Consider the following 19,377-nt stretch of genomic DNA (forward strand, 5'->3'; position numbering starts at 1 on the left):
CATCCCACGGAGATGTAAGATAATCCTTGGTGCTGTTGTGGAGCCAATACATTTATGCAACTTACTAGAGCAACAACAGAAAACTCAGAACTTATATTAGTAATAACAATAAGCATAACAGCAAATACAAATATTTCTGGTCAATCACACAATTGTAAGCTGGATCCAGTAGCTTCCAAAAGGCGTTTCCAGAAATCATGCTTCTGTACAGATGATATGATAACGCCGTATAAACTGAGGCACCAGGCCAGGTCAGAGGATTGTACTGAGGTATAGTTTAGACATAATCATGCTTTGCTTTGACTGTACTGTTTAGTAACAATTATAAATAGGATAAAAATATGTTATGCTCTGGAGTGAATTTTACATGAAAGCATTTTTACACTATATGGGATAATGTAAAGAGGACACTTCCCTATGTAAACTATTCAATTATTTCTTGGATTCTTCCTATCTGGGATGTCGGTATGATGATGGGACAAGGGAAGCCTCTTCATTCGTGTGTGTGTGTGTGTGTGTGTGTGTGTGTTATGTACATGCATGTGTGCAATTGCACATGTACACAAGTTCATATGCATGTGGAGACCTGACATTGATTTGGGGTGTCTTTCCTTGATCCCTTTCCACTTTATTTTTAATACAAGGTCTGTCACTGAACCCGAAGTCCCAGTAAGTTATATGGGTCTGCCTCACCTGAGCCCCCAGCCCTCAACAAAAGCCAAAACAAAACATCTTAAACGTTGTGTATAGGCATGGGTATGTGCACGAGTTCAACTGCCCTCGGAGGCCAGAGGTGCTGGGTCCTTGGGAGCTGGAGTCACATGTGAGCCATCTGACATGCCTGTCGGGATCTGATCTTGAGCTCTCCGCAAGAGCTGAGTCATGTCTCTAGGCCCTCGCCCTCACCATTTTATGCAGGTTATTGGATCTGATCTCAGGTCCTGTGCCAACCCAAGGCACTTTGCCAATGGAAGCATTGCCAGAGCCTGCCTCTATATACTGAACAATTACAGACAGCAAGACGAGGGCCTACTGTCAGAGTACGCATACTTCTGTAAACTGACAATATTTACCCCAAGCTCAAACACAACCTGTCCTCACCTGTCGTCAAAGGCAAGTGCGTGATGCTGTTTAGACAGGTCAGGGTGAACCACGTGGAGGACAGTGTAGCCCCAGAAAACAGGAGGAGAAGAATTAGTTTCAGCATACCCCGGATAAAATCTGCAAACCTGAACAGAAACAATTTTCATTAATCCCAGCTAGACTTTTCAGTATTATTTAAATTAGCAACATACTTTGTTTAAGCAACTATTACTTGATTTTTCCCTGCTTAGTTCTCAATGCCAGTTATAAATATTTATTTCCTTCTCTCCTTGTGTCTAGGATGTTACTTAATAATAACTTATTTTCCTCCTACAAACTATAAAACATAATCTGTTTGGAGCCTACAGTTCACAGAATAGAGTTTGAATTTTTAAATTGACTTTTATGCTTTCTAAACATCCTATAATGAATACACATTAGCCCAGTTTTACTTGACATTGATGTGCAAAGATGGTTCTTCCAAAACTCACACTCACAGAATGCACACAAATGCCTCCAGAGAGTCTGTGGTCCACGTGACCTGGCCCTGCTCTCCCCCGCATCTCTCCATCCCCACCCCCACCCCCATTTCTGGTTGGATACTGTTTTCTGTTCTTATCCATGCTAAGGCTGGTTCCCACAGCAGGGGTTAGCTTTAGTACTTGCGTGTAGCTGCCTTTCTGCTGGTAATACTAACACCCAGACCCTCACACACTCACTCCCGCTCACTCCTCCACTTATCCAGGTCTTGTTCAACATGGCCCTCCATGCTCACGCAAGTCCTCCCCACGGTGGCCCTGCATTCTGTTTTATATCCCCATAACAACTTTCCATGTTGGAAACTGTTTGGTTTTTGCATTTGTTTATTTCATGTCTTCTTACTAAACTTTCTAAGAGCAAGAATACAGCCTAAACTGTGGCAACATATGGCTGTAATCCTGGCACCCAGGAAGCCAATTATTTCTACTATAGAAATGTCCCCAGTAAGACATTAACCATGTTCTTTCCCTCTGCATTCAAAACTGAGTGTAGTGTGTCTACTCTATGCAGCTGTCCTTTGTAACACTTCAATATTATCTTTTTTTTTGCATTTATTTGCTATGATGCGGGTGCTCACGTTTGTTAGTGTTTTCTAGACTAAGTGACTCTATGATGTGAGAGCTGCCGCCACCTACTGGTGGGAAGAATGGGCTGCTCGGTTAGTGACAGGGTTGCTTGCTTCAAAGGAGAAATTTCTATGTACTCTGGAAAGATCCTGCAGCCTAATAAAAATGTCCCCTAAGAAGATGTGTCCCCAAAGAGATGCCAGATGCTTAGTCTGAATCCTGAGTTCACTGATTATTATTATTATTTGTTAGAGAAAAACTGTATGATTCTTGTCAGGATCATCAGGGTAATGTGTTTCACAATCAGTCAAGAGATTTCCTAGCCTAAACCTTTACCTTTTAGATTTTATTCTTCTATGCTTCTCTAACATTAAAAAAAAGAAAAAAAACAAATAAAGCGACCTGGAAGTTATAAATTCAATTTATTCCTGCATCATCTCAGAAACACTATGTAAAAACTGAAAGGTCCACATATATTATCCTGTGTCAATTATGTTCAATAAGGGTTTAGATACTGAGGGGATTTATATATCTTCGTGATCTCCTCAAATAGATAATTAGATTCTCTTCTTCCTGGTGAGGTGATTGGCTGGTCTTGGTGTGATGCAATGGCTTGGAGGGCGAACACCACTCTTTCTTTAGACACACCAATGTCACCGGAAGGAGGGACATATTCTAAGACTCCTGTTTTTAGAATAAGTAAGAACCTCTTTCTTTTCTAACCCAGTCTAAGAACGTGTTGTCATAATGGACTGGGATGAGAGAGAGTCTGAGGAAACTGGAGACCTTTACAGACATTTCCGTCCAAGTCGGACACCCACAGGGACACACTTGCTAACTGGGGTTTGCCTTTCTATGAGCCCAGAGATGATCTGGTATGTGGCTCCTTCTTGCTAACTACTGCTTTACCTTTTTATTATTTTAAAAAATTATATCACTTTTGGGGGGCCCATTTGAAGATGCTGCCCTCAAATAAACAAAGAGAAGGAGTTTAATTATACTGGAAATACACTTCTGGTCTTCAGAAACCATTTTGAGAGGGAATGCTCCCAAGGAGGCTTTTGTGGACGGAATGCTTTCTGCCGCATGAACATCCGTAGCCCAAACAAGTGGCTGTTTCCGGCCTTTTCTTCTGCTCTTTCCTCAATCATGTTTATACTGGGGAACCCACTTCTCTTCTGACTCCCCCCCCCCCCCGACCACTTACAAGTTTGATATGAAATAGTCTCACCTTGCCATAGCTATCCCAACAACACAGCCTCCAACTATAGACCAAAATCCAATCCAGCCAGCATCTACCTGTTAACAAAGAAGCAGACACGTTAATACAAGTGTGGCATGTTGCAACTGAGGAGAAATTAAATGAAATCCTCTATAGTCAATATTAACTGCATCAAGGGCAACAAATCTAGGAAATATTATTTAAGAAAATGGATAAAATAAAAGGAGTCATGTATAACTAATAAATACAAATGTATCTCCATAATTATATCCTCCATTAATTTTATTGGAACGTTTAAATCAACAAAATAAATACCATTGAATATTTTCAGGCATGTGCTATACACTAGCATCGTCTAGTAATGCCTAGGACTAAGAACTCAATAAGAAAGGAGAGAAAACAGTACCTGACCTCAAGAAGTTTAAATCCAATCATCATACATAAAATTCCTAGAAAATAATTTGTTGCTAAGACATCTGGCCATATCTAAGACCATATCAAGGGATGGAAGATGTGAGAGGAGAGGAGAGGAGAGGAGAGGAGAGGAGAGGAGAGGAGAGGAGAGGAGAGGAGAGGAGAGGAGAGGAGAGGTACAGGGGGAGAGAGAGGTGTGGCTTGAGGAAAAGGATGGTATTGCAATTTGGATATGATATGTACATCTAGGCCTCAGGTGACTCAGCTTGGTCCCCAGCTGGTCGGACCACTTGAGAAGTTCCAGAAGCTTTAGGAGGTAGGGCCTACCTGGAGGAAGGAGGTTACTGGGGACATGTCCCTAGGGACTGTATCTTGTCCTGGGCCCCTCTCCACGAGAAGGTCAACTGCTCTGCTCCCTGCCATGATGTTCCGCCTCTCTCAGCCCCACAGCACTGAGCCAAGCCAACACAGACTAGAACCTCTAAAACTACAAGTCACAGTAACGACTTCCTCCTGTTACACTGTTCTGCCAATATCCTTCACTTAGAAGTCTGATGAACACAAGTAGACAAAAAAAGAAAAAGCAAAGCTGAACTCAGAAAATGTTTCTATTCCTGCTACTGACGAGCTCAGTGACCCTGGTCGATTATGTCTCTTACCTACAAAATCATGAAGGAGACCATCTGTGTCCAGGACTTACTCAGTGGGAACACCCAGCAAGTGCTCACTAAGCATTAATGGCTACTCCCATCTCAGGATGCCTCTCCTGCCTTAGCCCTTCCCTACTTCAAGTCACATTCCTCAGGGCACCTGACGACATCACCTACATTTCCACTGCATTTGCATGTATGTTTGCATGACAGAAGAGGACATCAAATTGAAGAAGACATTATTATAGATGGTTGGGAGCCACCATGTGGTTGCTGGGAATTTGAACTCAGGACCTCTGGAAGAGCAGCCAGTGCTCTTAACTGTTGAGCCATCTCTCCAGCCTGAGGAGAGGCCTTTCAACAATGAAGTCATGAGAGATCTGCCATTATGAAAATGGGATTAGCTTTCTTTATAAAAGTAGAAGGGGTCAGCTGGGCAGTGGTGGCACACGCTTTTAATCCCAGCATTCGGGAGGCAGAGGCAGGTCACAGGACAGCTGTGGCAGTGTGTGTTCTTGCATGTTCGAGTCTGTGTGTGTGTATCTGCGTATGTGCAAGCATGCACATATGCAAGTCAGAGGACAGTTTGTGGGAGTGTGTCTGTGTTCGTGCACTCTCGAGTGCATGTGTGTGCATCTGTGTATGTGCACACATGTACACATGCAGGTCAGAGGACAACTTGTGGTGTGTGTATATGTTCCTTCACATGCAGGTCAGCTTGTGGGAATCAGTTCTCTCTTCCACTCTGTGGGTTCTGAGCATCAAACCCAGATCATCATGGTGGCTGCAGGGCTTTTACCCACGAAGCCATTTTGCTGGCCATGGTCATGTTTGAAAAAGAGAAGATGTTCTAATTCTGAGACAAGAGAGAAAGTACTTAGAATAGCAATAGATCAGGTAATAGGTTCATAATTTACTTTATCAAGTATGAAATGAGGATAAATGATGAAGTTAACACACTAAGACTTGTTTCTCTTCTGTTTAGCAGTATTAACAGCAGCCCAAGAAATGTGAAATTCATAGCTGATATCAAAGATTGAGTTTTCAACTGTCCCATAGGAATCTTGTTTTTTCAACAATGATTTAGGCAATATTTTACCGAATCCTTGAAGCTAAAAACCAAAAACATATCACAGTTATTTATACATTAAATGAATTAAAATGCCTACCGTATATACAGGCACAAATACTCACTTGGCTGACATGCACTGGTGTTAAAATTAAGTCCAGAACTCCAGACCAGCCGGCAAACACACCAAGCGGTATCGCATATGCTAATGCAATCATCAAAAACCTCAAATTGCTGCAAAAGAAAACATTATTACAAATTTAAAATGCAGAATTTAAACTATTTATGAAACACTTAAGTCATTTTGAAACTGGAACACAGAATTGAATTAGGAAATATGTGTCCATTTTTAAATAAACTCAAAATTCTCTAACCTGTTAATCTTTTATAAGAACCCAGCCCTAAATGGGATGATTTTTATCACACGCCTGTGCTCAAGGCTCATTGATGGAAAGACTGTAGGAGCCCGAATTGGTGAATGAGGTCAGGGAAATACCATTTTCCAGACACAACAGGGCAAAGGCACATAGGAACTCAGAGTCCGTGCCAGCATGCGCAGGGTCTAACCAGACAAAACCCGAGCCTGGGGAAGGGGAGTGGTCACAAAGTCCCATTGCTCACCAAGAAGCTATTAGTAAGTGTTACCTGCTGGGAGAGAGGGAAAATCAGTTTTCTTTAATGGAGTGACAACATAGTATCATCAGTCACACTCCAGGGCAGGCCCCATCCGCAGAAACAGTCGGCCAACACAAAAGGGGCTCCATGGTTTTGTTTTGGTTTATACTTTCTTTGGTTTGGGTTTTTGTTTGGCTTTTTTAAGAGAGAGAATATGAATCTGGGTGGGTAAGGATAGGGGTAAGAATCTGAGGTAAGGCCAGGCGGTGGTGGTGCACACCTTTAATCCCAGCACTTGGGAGGCAGAGGCAGGTGCATCTCTGTGAGTTGGAGGCCAGCCTGGTCTACAGAGTGAGTTCCAGGACAGCCAGGACTGTTTCACAGAGAAACCTTGTTTTGGAAAAAAAAAAACAAAAAAACAATCTGAGGTAAATTGGAGGAGGAGAAAGAATATGATCCATATATGGTATGAAAATTACAAAAAAAACAAAACAAAACAAGAAATCACACCAAAAGTATCCTTTTCACTTATATTTCTTAAAATTTCCAGTGTTTGCTGTGTCATATTTTATGTGGTATGTTGTATTTTGGAAGCTTTGAGTTTGGGACCGGCTTGTGCTACACAGTGAGTTCCAGAAGAGCCTGGGTTGTAGACCCCATCTTCAAACATCCAACCAAAACAAAACAAAATCCATACAGCAACTAGGAATAAACCAGGAAGGCCAGAGAGAGAGAGAGAGAGACAAAGACAGAGACAGAGAGACAGAGACAGACAGACAGACAGACGGACGGATGGACAGAGATAATCTTAAACCTAATTAAGGGAGCAGAAACGATCTAAGTAGATGGACAGTCCATGCTATCAGCCTACATTGATCTGTAAATTAAATGTAACCACAACTAAAATCATACTTATATTTTTCCTAGAAATATGAAAAATAAGATCCCTTAAAAGGTTAGGTCATACTTAAAACAGATTAGCAGGGAAGCCCTTGTCTGCTTGGCTAAGGCAGTGACAATGTGGCATCGGCTCATGACAAAGAGGACTACGGAGAAGCACAGAGACCAAGACACCGAAACTCTACACAGTGAAACTGCTGCCCGCCAGTGCGGAGGGTGTTTGCGGATGCTGGTCATCAGATGAGGAAAGATGCCCTGCTACACCAGCTGTCAACGGCACTGACTAAGGTGGACTAAAAACCTGGATGTGAAATGGAAAACCAAACAACTACTGAAAAGAATTCACGACGGGCTGGAGAGACGGCTCAGAGGTTAAGAGCACAGGCTGCTCTTCCAGAGGACCTGAGTTCAATTCCCAGCACCCACATGGTGGCTCACAACCATCTGTAGTGAAATCTGATGCCCTCTTCTGGAGTGCAAGTGTGACAGAGCACTCATGTACATAAAATAAATAAATAAATCTTAAAAAAAAAAAAGATTCATGAGGCACTAGGAATGTAAACACTTGGGGCTGGAGAGATGGCTCAGTGGCTGCTCTTTTAGAGGACCCGGGCTTAATTCCCAGCATCCACATGGTAGCTCACAACTGTCTGTAATTTCAGTTCCAGAGAATCTGACACCTCACTCAGACATACCTGCAGGCAAAATACCAATGCACATAAAATAAAAATGAATAAATCACTGAAGAAACTTAAAAGAAAATATAAAGCCTGACTTGTCAGTAAATTACTGTTAGGCCCTTCTGGGTATAATGATATTACATTTATCTTAAAAGAGTTCTTAAACAGTCAGGGGCTGAGGCAGATGGACCTAGAACTTGAGGAAAGCGTGGAATATAGTGAGACCCTATCTCAGTTTTTTTAAGGTCTGTATATTTTAACATATATTACATATACTGAAGCATTTCTGGATGAAGTTAACTGTCCCTTAACAGTTACCTTCAGGGTGGAGTGAGTGGGGTAGAGAGAAAACAAGGTGGTTATACACCAGTAACTACGGTATTGATTTCTTGGAGGTGGAGGGGGGTTCTATTATTCTGCTTTGTACATATTATAATGTTCTGTTACTGAAAGCTTATAATGTAGTTCCTTTAGTACAGTGATTGCCTAGCACACATGATTCCCAGCCCCACATAAACTGGGCATTGGGGCACGTCTGTAATCCTAGCACTCAGGAAATGGAGATACTAAATAGGTGGAGGCAGGAGGGTCAGAAGTTCAAGGTCAACCCTGACTACAGAACGAATTTGAGGCCATCCTGATCAAAAGGGCACCCAGTCTCAAAACAAACAAACAAAAAAACCAGTCAAACAGAAGGATGCATACATTGATCTATGTGAAAAGCTATACACATTTTACAAAAGCAAAGAGGTAAAGAAACTCATAAAAAGGCACTTGAGAAACGGGAGGGGGATGAGGAGTAGGAAATATAAAAAGACAACGAAAATAAAATAAAGGTGTTGATGTGCTCTGAAGGAACAGGATCAACTATAAAATGCAAAGCCAGCAGCCATCACCACGCATTACACTGACGTAGAAAAGGGGCAAAGAGTCACGTTAGGCCACACAGGCAAAAGTGTATTAAAACACAAGAATGGCAAGGTAAAAACCCTGGAGCAGAACTGCTGAAGGGTTTGATATATCCAGATAATGAAATTACTGTTTACGGAGCCAGCTCTTTAAATTAAAACATCTTAAAAATCAAATAGGAAATAAGATTTCTCAAGTTCTTTGAAAAACCAGAGAAAATTATCCTGTAGGCTTGAGGTATGAGAAAAGACAGGCCCACAGAATCCCCCAGAGAGCCAAGAAGTACAGCAGTCCCCAGCCACGACACAGAGTGCAGGCTTTGGTGGGGTCTTTTCATGAGGAAGAGGACCACACTCCACTCCACAGCAGACACAGAGCGGCCTTGAATGGGGACATCCCGGTCAGAGGAACAAAGTTACTCTTCCTTCCTGTCAGGACAACTTGTCTGTAACTCAGCATAAGGCCCTCCAACGCCTCGAATTTCCCCGGAATGGTCGGTCACCAGCTTTGCCCACCAACATAACTTCTGCTGTTGATGTTGCAGTGAGAAAAATTTAGACAAACAGCACTGGAAAGAACCGTTACCTTAAACTATCACCTTGCAAATGGGTGCCACAGACCCACATTAACAGTTTTTGTTATATTTATTTAATTATTGTATGAGACAGAGGGGGGTGGAGATGGGGGGGGGAGTCAGCTTTCACGAGTCTGTTCTCTCCTTCCACCAGGTGGATCCTGGAGATGGAACTCTGAGTGTTGGGCTTTACCTACTGCCCCATGATGCTTTTCTTAATCTATTATGTGGAAAGTAATAATATGCATGGTGCTACAGGGAAGCGGATTTTCAAAATCTTCTTACTGTACCTTAGAGCAAGAAACTTTATTTTGTTTGGTAATGTCTCACAAAGTACGTACCATTATCACATGTGAAAACAAAGTATTTCCTACCTTCTATACTTCATCTCACTTTGTCTAAAAAATGGGGCTCAGCCCATTAAATTAGTTGGCCTGGGAACCATGTGAAATGGGGCTAGCACAATTGAACTTTTAATCTCTTCCTTTTAACTAGTTTAAGCCTAAACTTTAAACCACAAGAAATGCAAAGTACCTTTCCACTGAACTTTACATTTATCCGCTAATTTATGTGCAGTGTTAGAAATGCAACCCAGGGCCCGCCCTTGCTAGGCAGCACTCTACAAACTGTGAAACAACCCTGTCCTTAAGGCTTATTTTTTTGAAGAACTACATCTCGCTTTAACAACCGCAACACATGCGACATTACTGGAGCACACTGGCCACTGATCTGCCTGGTGTCAATGAACTGATCCCGTCTTAATTCTCTTCTACACACTGATCGACCACTGTAATTCCCTCACTTGAAGAAGACATACTGCAAATATCACCAGTGGCAATATGCTGCAGCAGAATCCAACGTCTGAGGGAAGATGCAGGCCGCTTAAGTGGCTCGTGCTAAGAGACACTTTCAGCAAACCTGCAGTGAATTCTGTCAGACATTAGTCTTCAACAATCCAAATGGAATCAAGAGGCTGGAGGTGGTGGTGCGCGCCTTTAATCCCAGCACTCCAGAGGCAGACACAAGTGAATTTCTGCATGTTTACGGCTAGCCTGGTCTACACAAGTTCCAGGCCACTTAGGGCTATGGAATAGGACACTGTCTTATAAACAAACAAAAAGAAGAAAATTAGTTACTGGAAATTAGAATTTAAAATATCCAAAGAACACCCTAAACAGTTGTTGATAGATCTGAAGTTAGGACTTGGGTTAGCTATAAAACACGTTGGGTTCTTGCCCAGAAAGAAAAGCAATTATAGATGCACAGATGGGAAGACTGTTATTTCAGCTATGGAATTTTTTTTGAATTATGAGGAAAAAACTAAAGACTGACTGTATTCTAAAGAAGTGGCAGACCGTCAACTCTGACCCCGATAAAACCTGTCCTTTAACATCAAGGACCTGTACAGTCAAGGTGTGAGAAAACAATGACTTATTCTTTATTTTAGATGAAAAATAAACTGTGGGAAATACTGCCCAATGAGTACTTTTCAATCATAAATTTGATGGAATCTAAATATATATCAACTGCTTCTAATAAAAATACTGAGTTCAAATGGAGATGTGTTCAAAGGTGAAAACACAGTAGATACTTAAAAAAAAACAGTAAAATATCCTATTAATAATTTTAATATTGACTACATGTTAAGATGTTTTAGATATATATAAGGTTGAATAAAATACGCTACTGAAATTAATTTTAATTATTCCCTCCTAATATTTCCTAGTGAGATACTAAAAACTTTATGGTGGTGTACGTGGCTCGGGTATTAATACAGAGGATACAATGATATAGTTCTTTACTGGAAGGAATTTGCGATGGGGAAAGAAGGGACAGAGAGGTTAAAAGAAAGAACCAGAGCTGGGCGGTGGTGGCGCATGCCTTTAATCCCAGCACTCGGGAGGCAGAGGCAGGTGGATCTCTGTGAGTTCGAGGCCAGCCTGGTCTACAGAGCTAGTCCAGGACAGGCTCCAAAGCTACAGAGAAACCCTGTCTTGAAGGAAAAAAAAAAAAAAAAAAAAAAGAACGAACCAACCAGAGACCTAAGGAATTCGCAACAATTCCTGACAGCTAACTAGGAAAGGAAACTCAGAAGGTGACATCACACGTCCCAACTATAAGCCACAACCCACAGTGACATTTGATGTTTGGAGTCAAGCTTAAGTTCTAGGGCATTAGAGCCTCTGAGGGCAGAGTCTAACTGTATCTAACTTAAACCAATAAGATGAAGTGATACATGGCATTTCCCACACTATGAGCCGAATGGGGTACACTGAGATGGTTCTAGATGATATGGAAAGGATATCATTTTATTACTTTGTATTGACGAGTGCCTATGCAATGTGTGTTAACATATAATAACAAACACAGTTTATAGTTTCACAGATTACGTGGCCTAAGTTTCTATAACAGAAACTAAGAGATCTGATTTTTAAAATATTGAATAATAGTCTACATGGAACATGGATGAAACAAAATTTCATAACATTTTGGTGTGTGGTGAATTTTCAAGATATATTTCTGACAGAAAATTAATTAGTATTTTAATTAATATTAACATGAATTGTTACAATCTGATTAATGCTAAAAATTACCACCTCAAATTATACTTAAACATTAAAAATTAGGGGCAGAGAGATGGCTTAGAGGGTAGAGCACTTGCCAAGCAAGGCTAATGACCTGAGTTCTATCCCTGGGACCCATGTAAAGGTAGAACAGAGAACTGACTTCATAAAGTTGTCCTCTGACCTCCAGGTGTATGCTGTGGCACATGTGTGTCATCCCCACACCCATCACACACACACACACACACACACACACACACACACACACAGACATATAGACACAAACACACAGAGACACACACACAGACATAGACACACATAGAGACACAGACAGACATAGACACACAGAAACAAACACACACATACATACACACAGACACGCACAGACACACACTGACAGACACAGACACACACAGACACACAGACACACACACACACACACACACACACACACACACACACACACACACTGACAGCAGCCGCAGCCACAGTCTGCTCACCTCAGTAACCTACAAAAGCTGCGCCGGTAACTCAGCCTCTGGCTCGCCGCAGCAACACTGGGAGGAAGGGGGGGCCGGGGTGGGAAGTAAGCAAGGGTGGCGGAGAATATTAGGCAGGCAACTCCAAACTCTGGAAGACAAGTAACAGTGAAGTGTTAACCAGTGATACACAAAGTCAGTACTTATTTCTTTAATATCTAGCTCCACAAAGACCAAAATCTGGTGCCCAGAGCAGAGTCTGGGCATGTGCAGCCCTAAATTCCACAGGCCATCAACAGGGGGCGTGCTATGAACAAAGATGCACCGTGGTGACCGGTACACACCAGCAATTCAAAGGCTGAGAGATGAGCAATGCTACTCTCCGGGAAAGCCCACCCAAACCCTGAAGGAGAGATTCTGAAGCGGTCTAAGACATTCTAGGAAGCATGGTACTCAGAAAGAAGGAAGACAGGAGGAGACTGGGAAGGACAGGATTCTGTTTGATGGAGGGCAGGGCTTCTGATGCGCAGATAAGACAGATTCAATGCACACACTGAGCAGCAAAGTGAAACAAGACAAGGAAGCACCGAAAAGTAAGGAACCAAGAGACCAAGAATGTACACGCAATGCCCCCTGTTCTCCCCGGTCCCTGCTTTCAGTTTGATTCTCTCTAGGCCAATCCCGAAATGTGAATCTCGTCACGTAACTCTTGGGGATGAACTTCGGAGTGTGGTCTTGGCCCATGGATGGGCCTTCCCTAGAAGTTTCCATGGCCTGGCTTCCCCTCTGGTTTAATGGATCCTCACTAGATCTGAACTTCTCTATGCTTTCAGCTGTTTGGGGGCACCAGGTTCTCTCCCTCCAGTGGGGGTCTTCTCCATGGTTCTCTCTTCATCTTCCCTTGCCCACTGGGTTTTGCTGACTCTTTCCTTCCCCCGGGTTCCAGGCTAGATGCTACATCTCTAAGGAGCTCCACTGCATGCCCACAATCTGAGGCAGGCATGCCACTGCTGCCTCGTGGCTTCAGAGCCCCGAGCACGGCACCACCACTCTGATCTATGACTGTTTACCTCCCTCTAAGCACTGCTGAGCGGGGGCCATGGCAACCCCAGCGCCCAGCCCTTCAGGGTCCCCTGCATGAAACACCCTCACCCGTTTGAACATTTGGTGGATATCTATGAAGTTCTGAATTTTGTTCACCACTGTGTTCTTGGTAAAGCCTTCCTTAACCCCTCAACTTCTCTCTAAACCCAGGCAAGTCTGGTTCTTCCACCTTGTACGTCCCTATTTGTACTACGAAGGTCTCAACACTGACCTCACCAATCCCCAGTGCTGAGCACAATGCTTAGACACAGCAAAGATGTAGGACCCAAGGAGCGAGAAACACGTGTACGGAGGACGACATGAAAGAGCGATAGGAGCAGAGTCGAAGGCTTGGCTAGAACTAACAAGGAACTAACAAGGGAATGGCTGTAAGAGAACATTCAGAAAGGTTAGTACCTCTGACGAACAGACGAACATACACAGAGCAATGAAGAGAAGAATAAACTACAGGTGATGGAGATTAATTAGGTGAGAACGTGGCCACTAATGGGGAAACTGCAAGGGAGAAACAGCTGAATGCTACCAACAGACGTGTGACATTGAGTTTTGTATAGAGATGCCACATCTGGAGAAGGCTCTAGGATACGTGTTATAGAGTGCTTTACTATAAATGGATAAAAAGCGAAAATTAACAAAGAATTTTCCATGTAGCAGGAGCACGTTACATTTAACAACTTCCTAGGAAGAGTTTTTTCAAAGCAGTACCTCCATATAAGACAATGAAAGTACATTCTGAGTGTGTGTATCTACCAGTCCTAAGGGGACCCTGTGATATGATCTGGCACACCAGAACTAGGGAGCAGAGATTAGAACAGAAACCAAAGTAAACCAGTTAGACAAAGATCTCCATGGTACCTGCATATAGTACAGTCTCGATGCGGTCTTTGATATGAGCCCGGCTACTCTCTGCAGCAAGAAGGGGTGATGTCCCATTGGGAGCCGGAACAACAAGGGGCCCAACCAGAAATGCGCATGCTCCACCAAGGTAACTCAGCATCGATGCGATTGCTGTGGCAGTGGCTCGTTCATCTGCAGAGAACCATGTTGTGGAGAGAAACGGGGCTGCATTCATGACAGTTGGACCTGCCAGTCCGTTTAATATTTGTCCTCCATGGATTAATCTGGAATTAGGAAAGTTACAAGGCTGGAAGACATTTGAAGCAAGCTTTTCCTAAATCAAAAGGATATTATTAAGCAAACAGCAGTTTAATTACAGCAATAAAATTACACATGTCAAAGATAATGGCATTCTGAGAAGGTGAGCTGAACTGCTTTCGAATGGCATAACTCTCTGGGAGGAAGACTAAGTATGGTTAGTTACCACTTACTCACTTCACAAATATTAAACGAGGAACTTGCTAGAACCTTGGTGTGGAGGTTCTAGCACTGAATAGGAATGGCTCCCATAGGTTCACAGATTTGAATGCTTGTTGACCAAGGAGTAGCACTATTAGGAAGTGTGGCCTTATTGGAGGAAGTGTGTCACTGGATGTGGGCTCTGGGGTTTCAAATGCTCAAGCCAAGCCCAGTGTCTCCCTCTGCCTGCTGCCTGCAAATCCAGATGCAGAACTCTCAGCTCCTCTCCAACACCATATCCGCCTGCATGCCACCACGCCTCCCACCCTGATGACAACAGACCAAATCTCTGAACTGTAAGCATGCCCCAATTAAATGTGTTCCTTTGTAAGAGTTGCCATGGTCATGGTGTCTCTTCACAGAAACAGAACACTGACTAAAACACTTGGTTCATTTACCCCATTATTGTTCAAATTTGCTGAAAGAGGAGAGTCTAGGTTTGGAAGAAACTTGCCAAGGTGCTAACAAAGCAAGTCAAAAATAAGATTAAAAATGTATTGTTTTTTCCTAGTAGACTGCCACTCATTAATAGTTTCTAGAAATGATACATTTGAGATCAATATTTCATACCAACTCTACACCAAGATTTGAATGATATCCATACACAAAATAATCATCAAGACTCTGCTAGTGTCAGACAGAAACTGCTCTGGCCTGGGTGAAGGAGACCCAACATTCCCGTTGGGCTGGTTCAGTCACTTTACCTAGGGACCAGCCCGAGGACAGTGAACTCACCTTAGGCCATTCTAAAGAGAGGCCGGATCATCCCTTCTTTAATGAGCTACTGTACTTTGCCTCCCTAGAACTCGTGCCCCAGTGTATTAGATTAGGAGACCACAGCTATGTAGGTGGTAAGTCTGTCTGCTTTTCTGAATTTTCAAAGCGTAGCTTTTTGGTTCCTTCATCCTCTCTCTTCTCAAAGCAGCCCCTCCCCAGCACCCGTGCCCCCCTACTCTTTTCCTAAAGCCTCCCTCCCCACCCTGTGACCTCCATGCCAGTAGAGATGGCAGTGATTTTCCTCCGCTTTTCCATCTGCCTCCTCCAAGCAGCTGCTGAAGCTTGACTTTTAAGCACTAATAAAACTGTTCCCATTTCAGTCCATACTTAAATTCTTTTATTAATGAGACTAGGAACCTCAAAGCGGGACCCTGATTTCCCCTGTATCACTATCTGGATCCCACGAGCAAACAGATGTCCGAATGGCCCCGAGCACTGAGACTCCACTTCTGCACAGTGAGAAGGTAGATTTAGACTCCTGTGCATTTCCTGGGAACCTGTGAGGCTGAGGCCCTGGAACAACCTTGGGCTAAGGAGACCTTTCTAAGGTGTGGGTGTGTTGAGGACTGGACCCAGGACCTCGGCCCCACAGTTCTAACATCCTCCTGACTTCAGGTGTCAGGGTGAGTGAAGGGGAGGGAGCCTCGCTGTCCTCAGCTGTTCTGGTCACTTTTCCTCACCCGCTACCTAGCACTCTTACCTCTTACTGGCCAAACCCTGTCCCCTCCGTGTCCTGCTCTCAACATTCACTCATATTGAAAACGGCATGTGCTCACAGAAGTCTAGGCAGGAAAGGCAGGCAGGGCAGGGCAGTGCCTCCTGCCTCAGGGCGTGGAGGGGGGCCCACGATGCCAGCGGAAGAATGGACAGACAGACAGACAGACGGATGGGACAGACTCTGCCAGGTGACCTTCTCCAACCTGAGATTTCAGCAAGTGCATTTTCAATTCCTTCTTTCTTTTTACTTTCTGGCAACTGGCATCTTAAGTCATTCAGAAAAAACATTTCCCAAATGCAGAAAGAAATATTAAACAGGCACACAGAGGAGGCAGGGTTCCTAAGCAGGAGCTAAGAAGTGAATATGCAAGCCAGGTCTGCTCTTCTCTCCATGAATGTTAGGTAGATTATTTGAAGGGAAAATAGCTCTAAATGCCATTAATATTCCTAGGTTCAAAAACGAAAACAAATGAAGATCTCTGTGGAAAGGAAATAATTTTCTAGGTAAAGAAGTGAATTCAAAATGTTTATGTGACCAAATAGTTCCTGTAAAGCCCAGCAGATCCCAAGATACCTACAGCAATTCTATCATGTGAGATCTTTTTCACTGCAGACCTGTTTAAGTTTAATCAGCATGCTGTTTAAAATCCTCCAAGTCAGCAGGGTGGTGGCGGCACATGTCTTTAATCCTAGCACTTGGGAGGCAGAGGCAGGCAGATTTCTGAGTTCAAGGCCAGTCTAGTCTACAAATCGAGTTCCAGAACAGCCAGGGCTACACAAAGAAACCCCGTCTTGAAAACAACAACAAAACCCCCAAATAATAAAATCCTCAAGTGATCCAAAAGCACACATGGGATCAATACCGTTTAAGTTTTGAGAAATTTCAATTTAGCAATACAAAAAAGCAAAGTCAGGGCCGGGAAGATGGCTCAGTAAGTTAAGGTGCTTACTACCAAGCCAGAGTTCGATCCTTGGGAACCGTGAAGGGAAAAGAGATGATGGACTCCCACAGGCTGTCCTCTGACCTCTATAACCATGCCATGACACACACGTACTGTCCCCACCACACTCTCTATACTATGAAAAAGAAAGGTCATTAGCAAACATTCTGGAGTTAATGCTGTTACAGAAGCTGGCGAGAGTGTAAAGGTCAGTCTGACATCCCACAGTGGCTGGGGGCAGGGCGGAAGCTACAGGCCAATAAGCCAGGTGGCACCACAGGAGTGGCCAGGAGCTGCCCTGGGCTGTTCACGGGGTATGACACTTCCTCATTTGAAACACCACACCGGATGGGGGTCATCCATCAGGCCTGCGCAGATCTGTCAGGGGCAGCTGTGTGGCCTCTTTCCTCCCAGTCTCCTCACACGGCTTCCCCCAGTGTTCTCTGTCCCCAACCTCAACTCCTTTTGCTTCCTCTCCCCCACAATCTTTTCTTTTCTCCCACCTGTACAAACCTCACTTACCCCACCACTGTGAGCCCGGTGGGAAATGGACGAGACCTCACTTCTTAACTATGGGCTACAGTTAGGCTTCCCATAGCAAGCAGTAAGGAGAGTAAGAGAGGCCCCTCTCGTACCCACAAACCTGGGATGCAGGGACAGGAATGGGCACCGCCATGGCTTGTTAGCAAGGCCCTGGCCGGGAGAGGTCTGCCAAGTCCTGCGCCTGCTCCAGGCGCCTCTGGCCTTCAATTACTGCCCTGTACACAGAGGGACAAGCCCTGAGGGACACACAGGGTGGAACTCATGCACTGCTGCACTCCTTTTCATATTTAATATTATTTGTTTTTTCAAAGACATGCCAATGGTGCAAGTTAGACCAAGAGCTACACTGTGTTTTCTAAGTACTCGACGTTTCCGCTTGTGTTGAATGATATTCTGGAATCTTATCCTTCTGTTTTCTGGCATCACGGGACAAATACCTACGATTCCTAAATGGTACCTATGCAGAGTAATGTGTCTCATCATTTCAATTTTTGTAGCTAAAAGCGATTTCAGACCTACCTCCTTGAGAAGTTAATAACACATTTAAAATTAATATTTATGTTGGGTGGTGGTGGCGCACCCCTTTAATCCCAGCACTCAGGAGGCAGAGGCAGGCAGATCTCTGTGAGTTCCAAGATGGCCAGGACTACACAGAGAAACCCTGTCTCAAAAAGAAAAATACCATTTGTAATTTGAAAACTTCCCTTTCTCTGGAAAGCATTGGGTGGAGTCTCGGTCACATAACTAACAGCTAAGGCAGGACTAGAAAGCACAATCGGAAGTGACGTCATCACCCACAGACCCCTCCGCTCTCCACGGCATCATCTGCAGGTTCTCCATTTACAATGGGGCAGTAGAAATCAGCGGCTGCCGCGATGCCCCCGAGGCAGGCAGAGTGAAGGGACACAGTGCCCAGGACATTTTTATCCTGAACACAGCCCTACTTTACCAGCCCCTAGGGTATGACTTATACTGCTGATGCCAGAGACTGGCTTTTTTCAAACATAGCAGATACTTCCTTGGGGTAAGCCAGTGTTCTTTACTTAAGGTCTATTTTTAAATATGAAATATTTTAGAATTCATAAAAAATTACTTACTTCTTAGACTTAATATGCTAACGATTCAGAAACATTCTCCCAATTCCTAACCTCCCATCAACATAAACTCACGGGATATTGAATATAGGAGAAGTGCTAGAAATAGTCTGCCTTCTTTGTAGCCCAAGAACAGTTCAGAATTAACTCTAGGAAAAAGGAAGTTAGGCAAGGCAAGACAGAGACCCTGGGAAAGTCCCAAGCTCTGGACACTTCATTAGAGCTTTTTTTTTTTCTATTTCAGAAATTTTTTTATTCATTTTACATACCAACCATAGATCCCCTTCTCATCCCTCCTCCCCCCCCCCCCCAGCCTCCCCTCTCTGCTCTCCCCACCATTTCCTCCTCCACAAGGGTAAGGCCTCCCACGGGGAGTCAGTAAAGCCTGGCATATTCAACTGAGGCAGGGCCAAACCCCTCCCCCCTGCATCAAGGCTGAGCAAGGTGTCTCACCATAGGTAATGGGTTCCAAAAAGCCTGCTCATGCACCAGGGATAGATCCTGATCCCACTGCCAGGGGCCCCTCAAACAAACCAAGCTACACTGTCTCCCATATGCAGAGGGTCTAGCCCAGTCTCAT

General features: G+C 43.8%; 1 protein-coding gene across 1 annotated transcript in view; it reads right to left on the reverse strand.

Annotated features, from left to right (window-relative positions):
• Slc49a4 (solute carrier family 49 member 4) overlaps positions 1-19,377 on the reverse strand; it is a 76,034-nt gene that overhangs the window by 24,986 nt on the left and 31,671 nt on the right. The window contains exons 3-7 of the mRNA XM_052740445.1: positions 14,225-14,490; positions 12,287-12,416; positions 5,670-5,778; positions 3,421-3,488; positions 1,102-1,229 (exon numbers count right to left, since the gene is read on the reverse strand). Coding sequence (XP_052596405.1) covers positions 1,102-1,229; positions 3,421-3,488; positions 5,670-5,778; positions 12,287-12,416; positions 14,225-14,490 — 701 coding nt within the window. The remainder of the gene's footprint in view (positions 1-1,101; positions 1,230-3,420; positions 3,489-5,669; positions 5,779-12,286; positions 12,417-14,224; positions 14,491-19,377) is intronic.

Source organism: Peromyscus californicus, unplaced genomic scaffold (genome assembly GCF_007827085.1).
Source record: "Peromyscus californicus insignis strain IS unplaced genomic scaffold, ASM782708v3 Scaffold_16__1_contigs__length_79575227, whole genome shotgun sequence".
Lineage (NCBI taxonomy): Eukaryota > Metazoa > Chordata > Mammalia > Rodentia > Cricetidae > Peromyscus > Peromyscus californicus.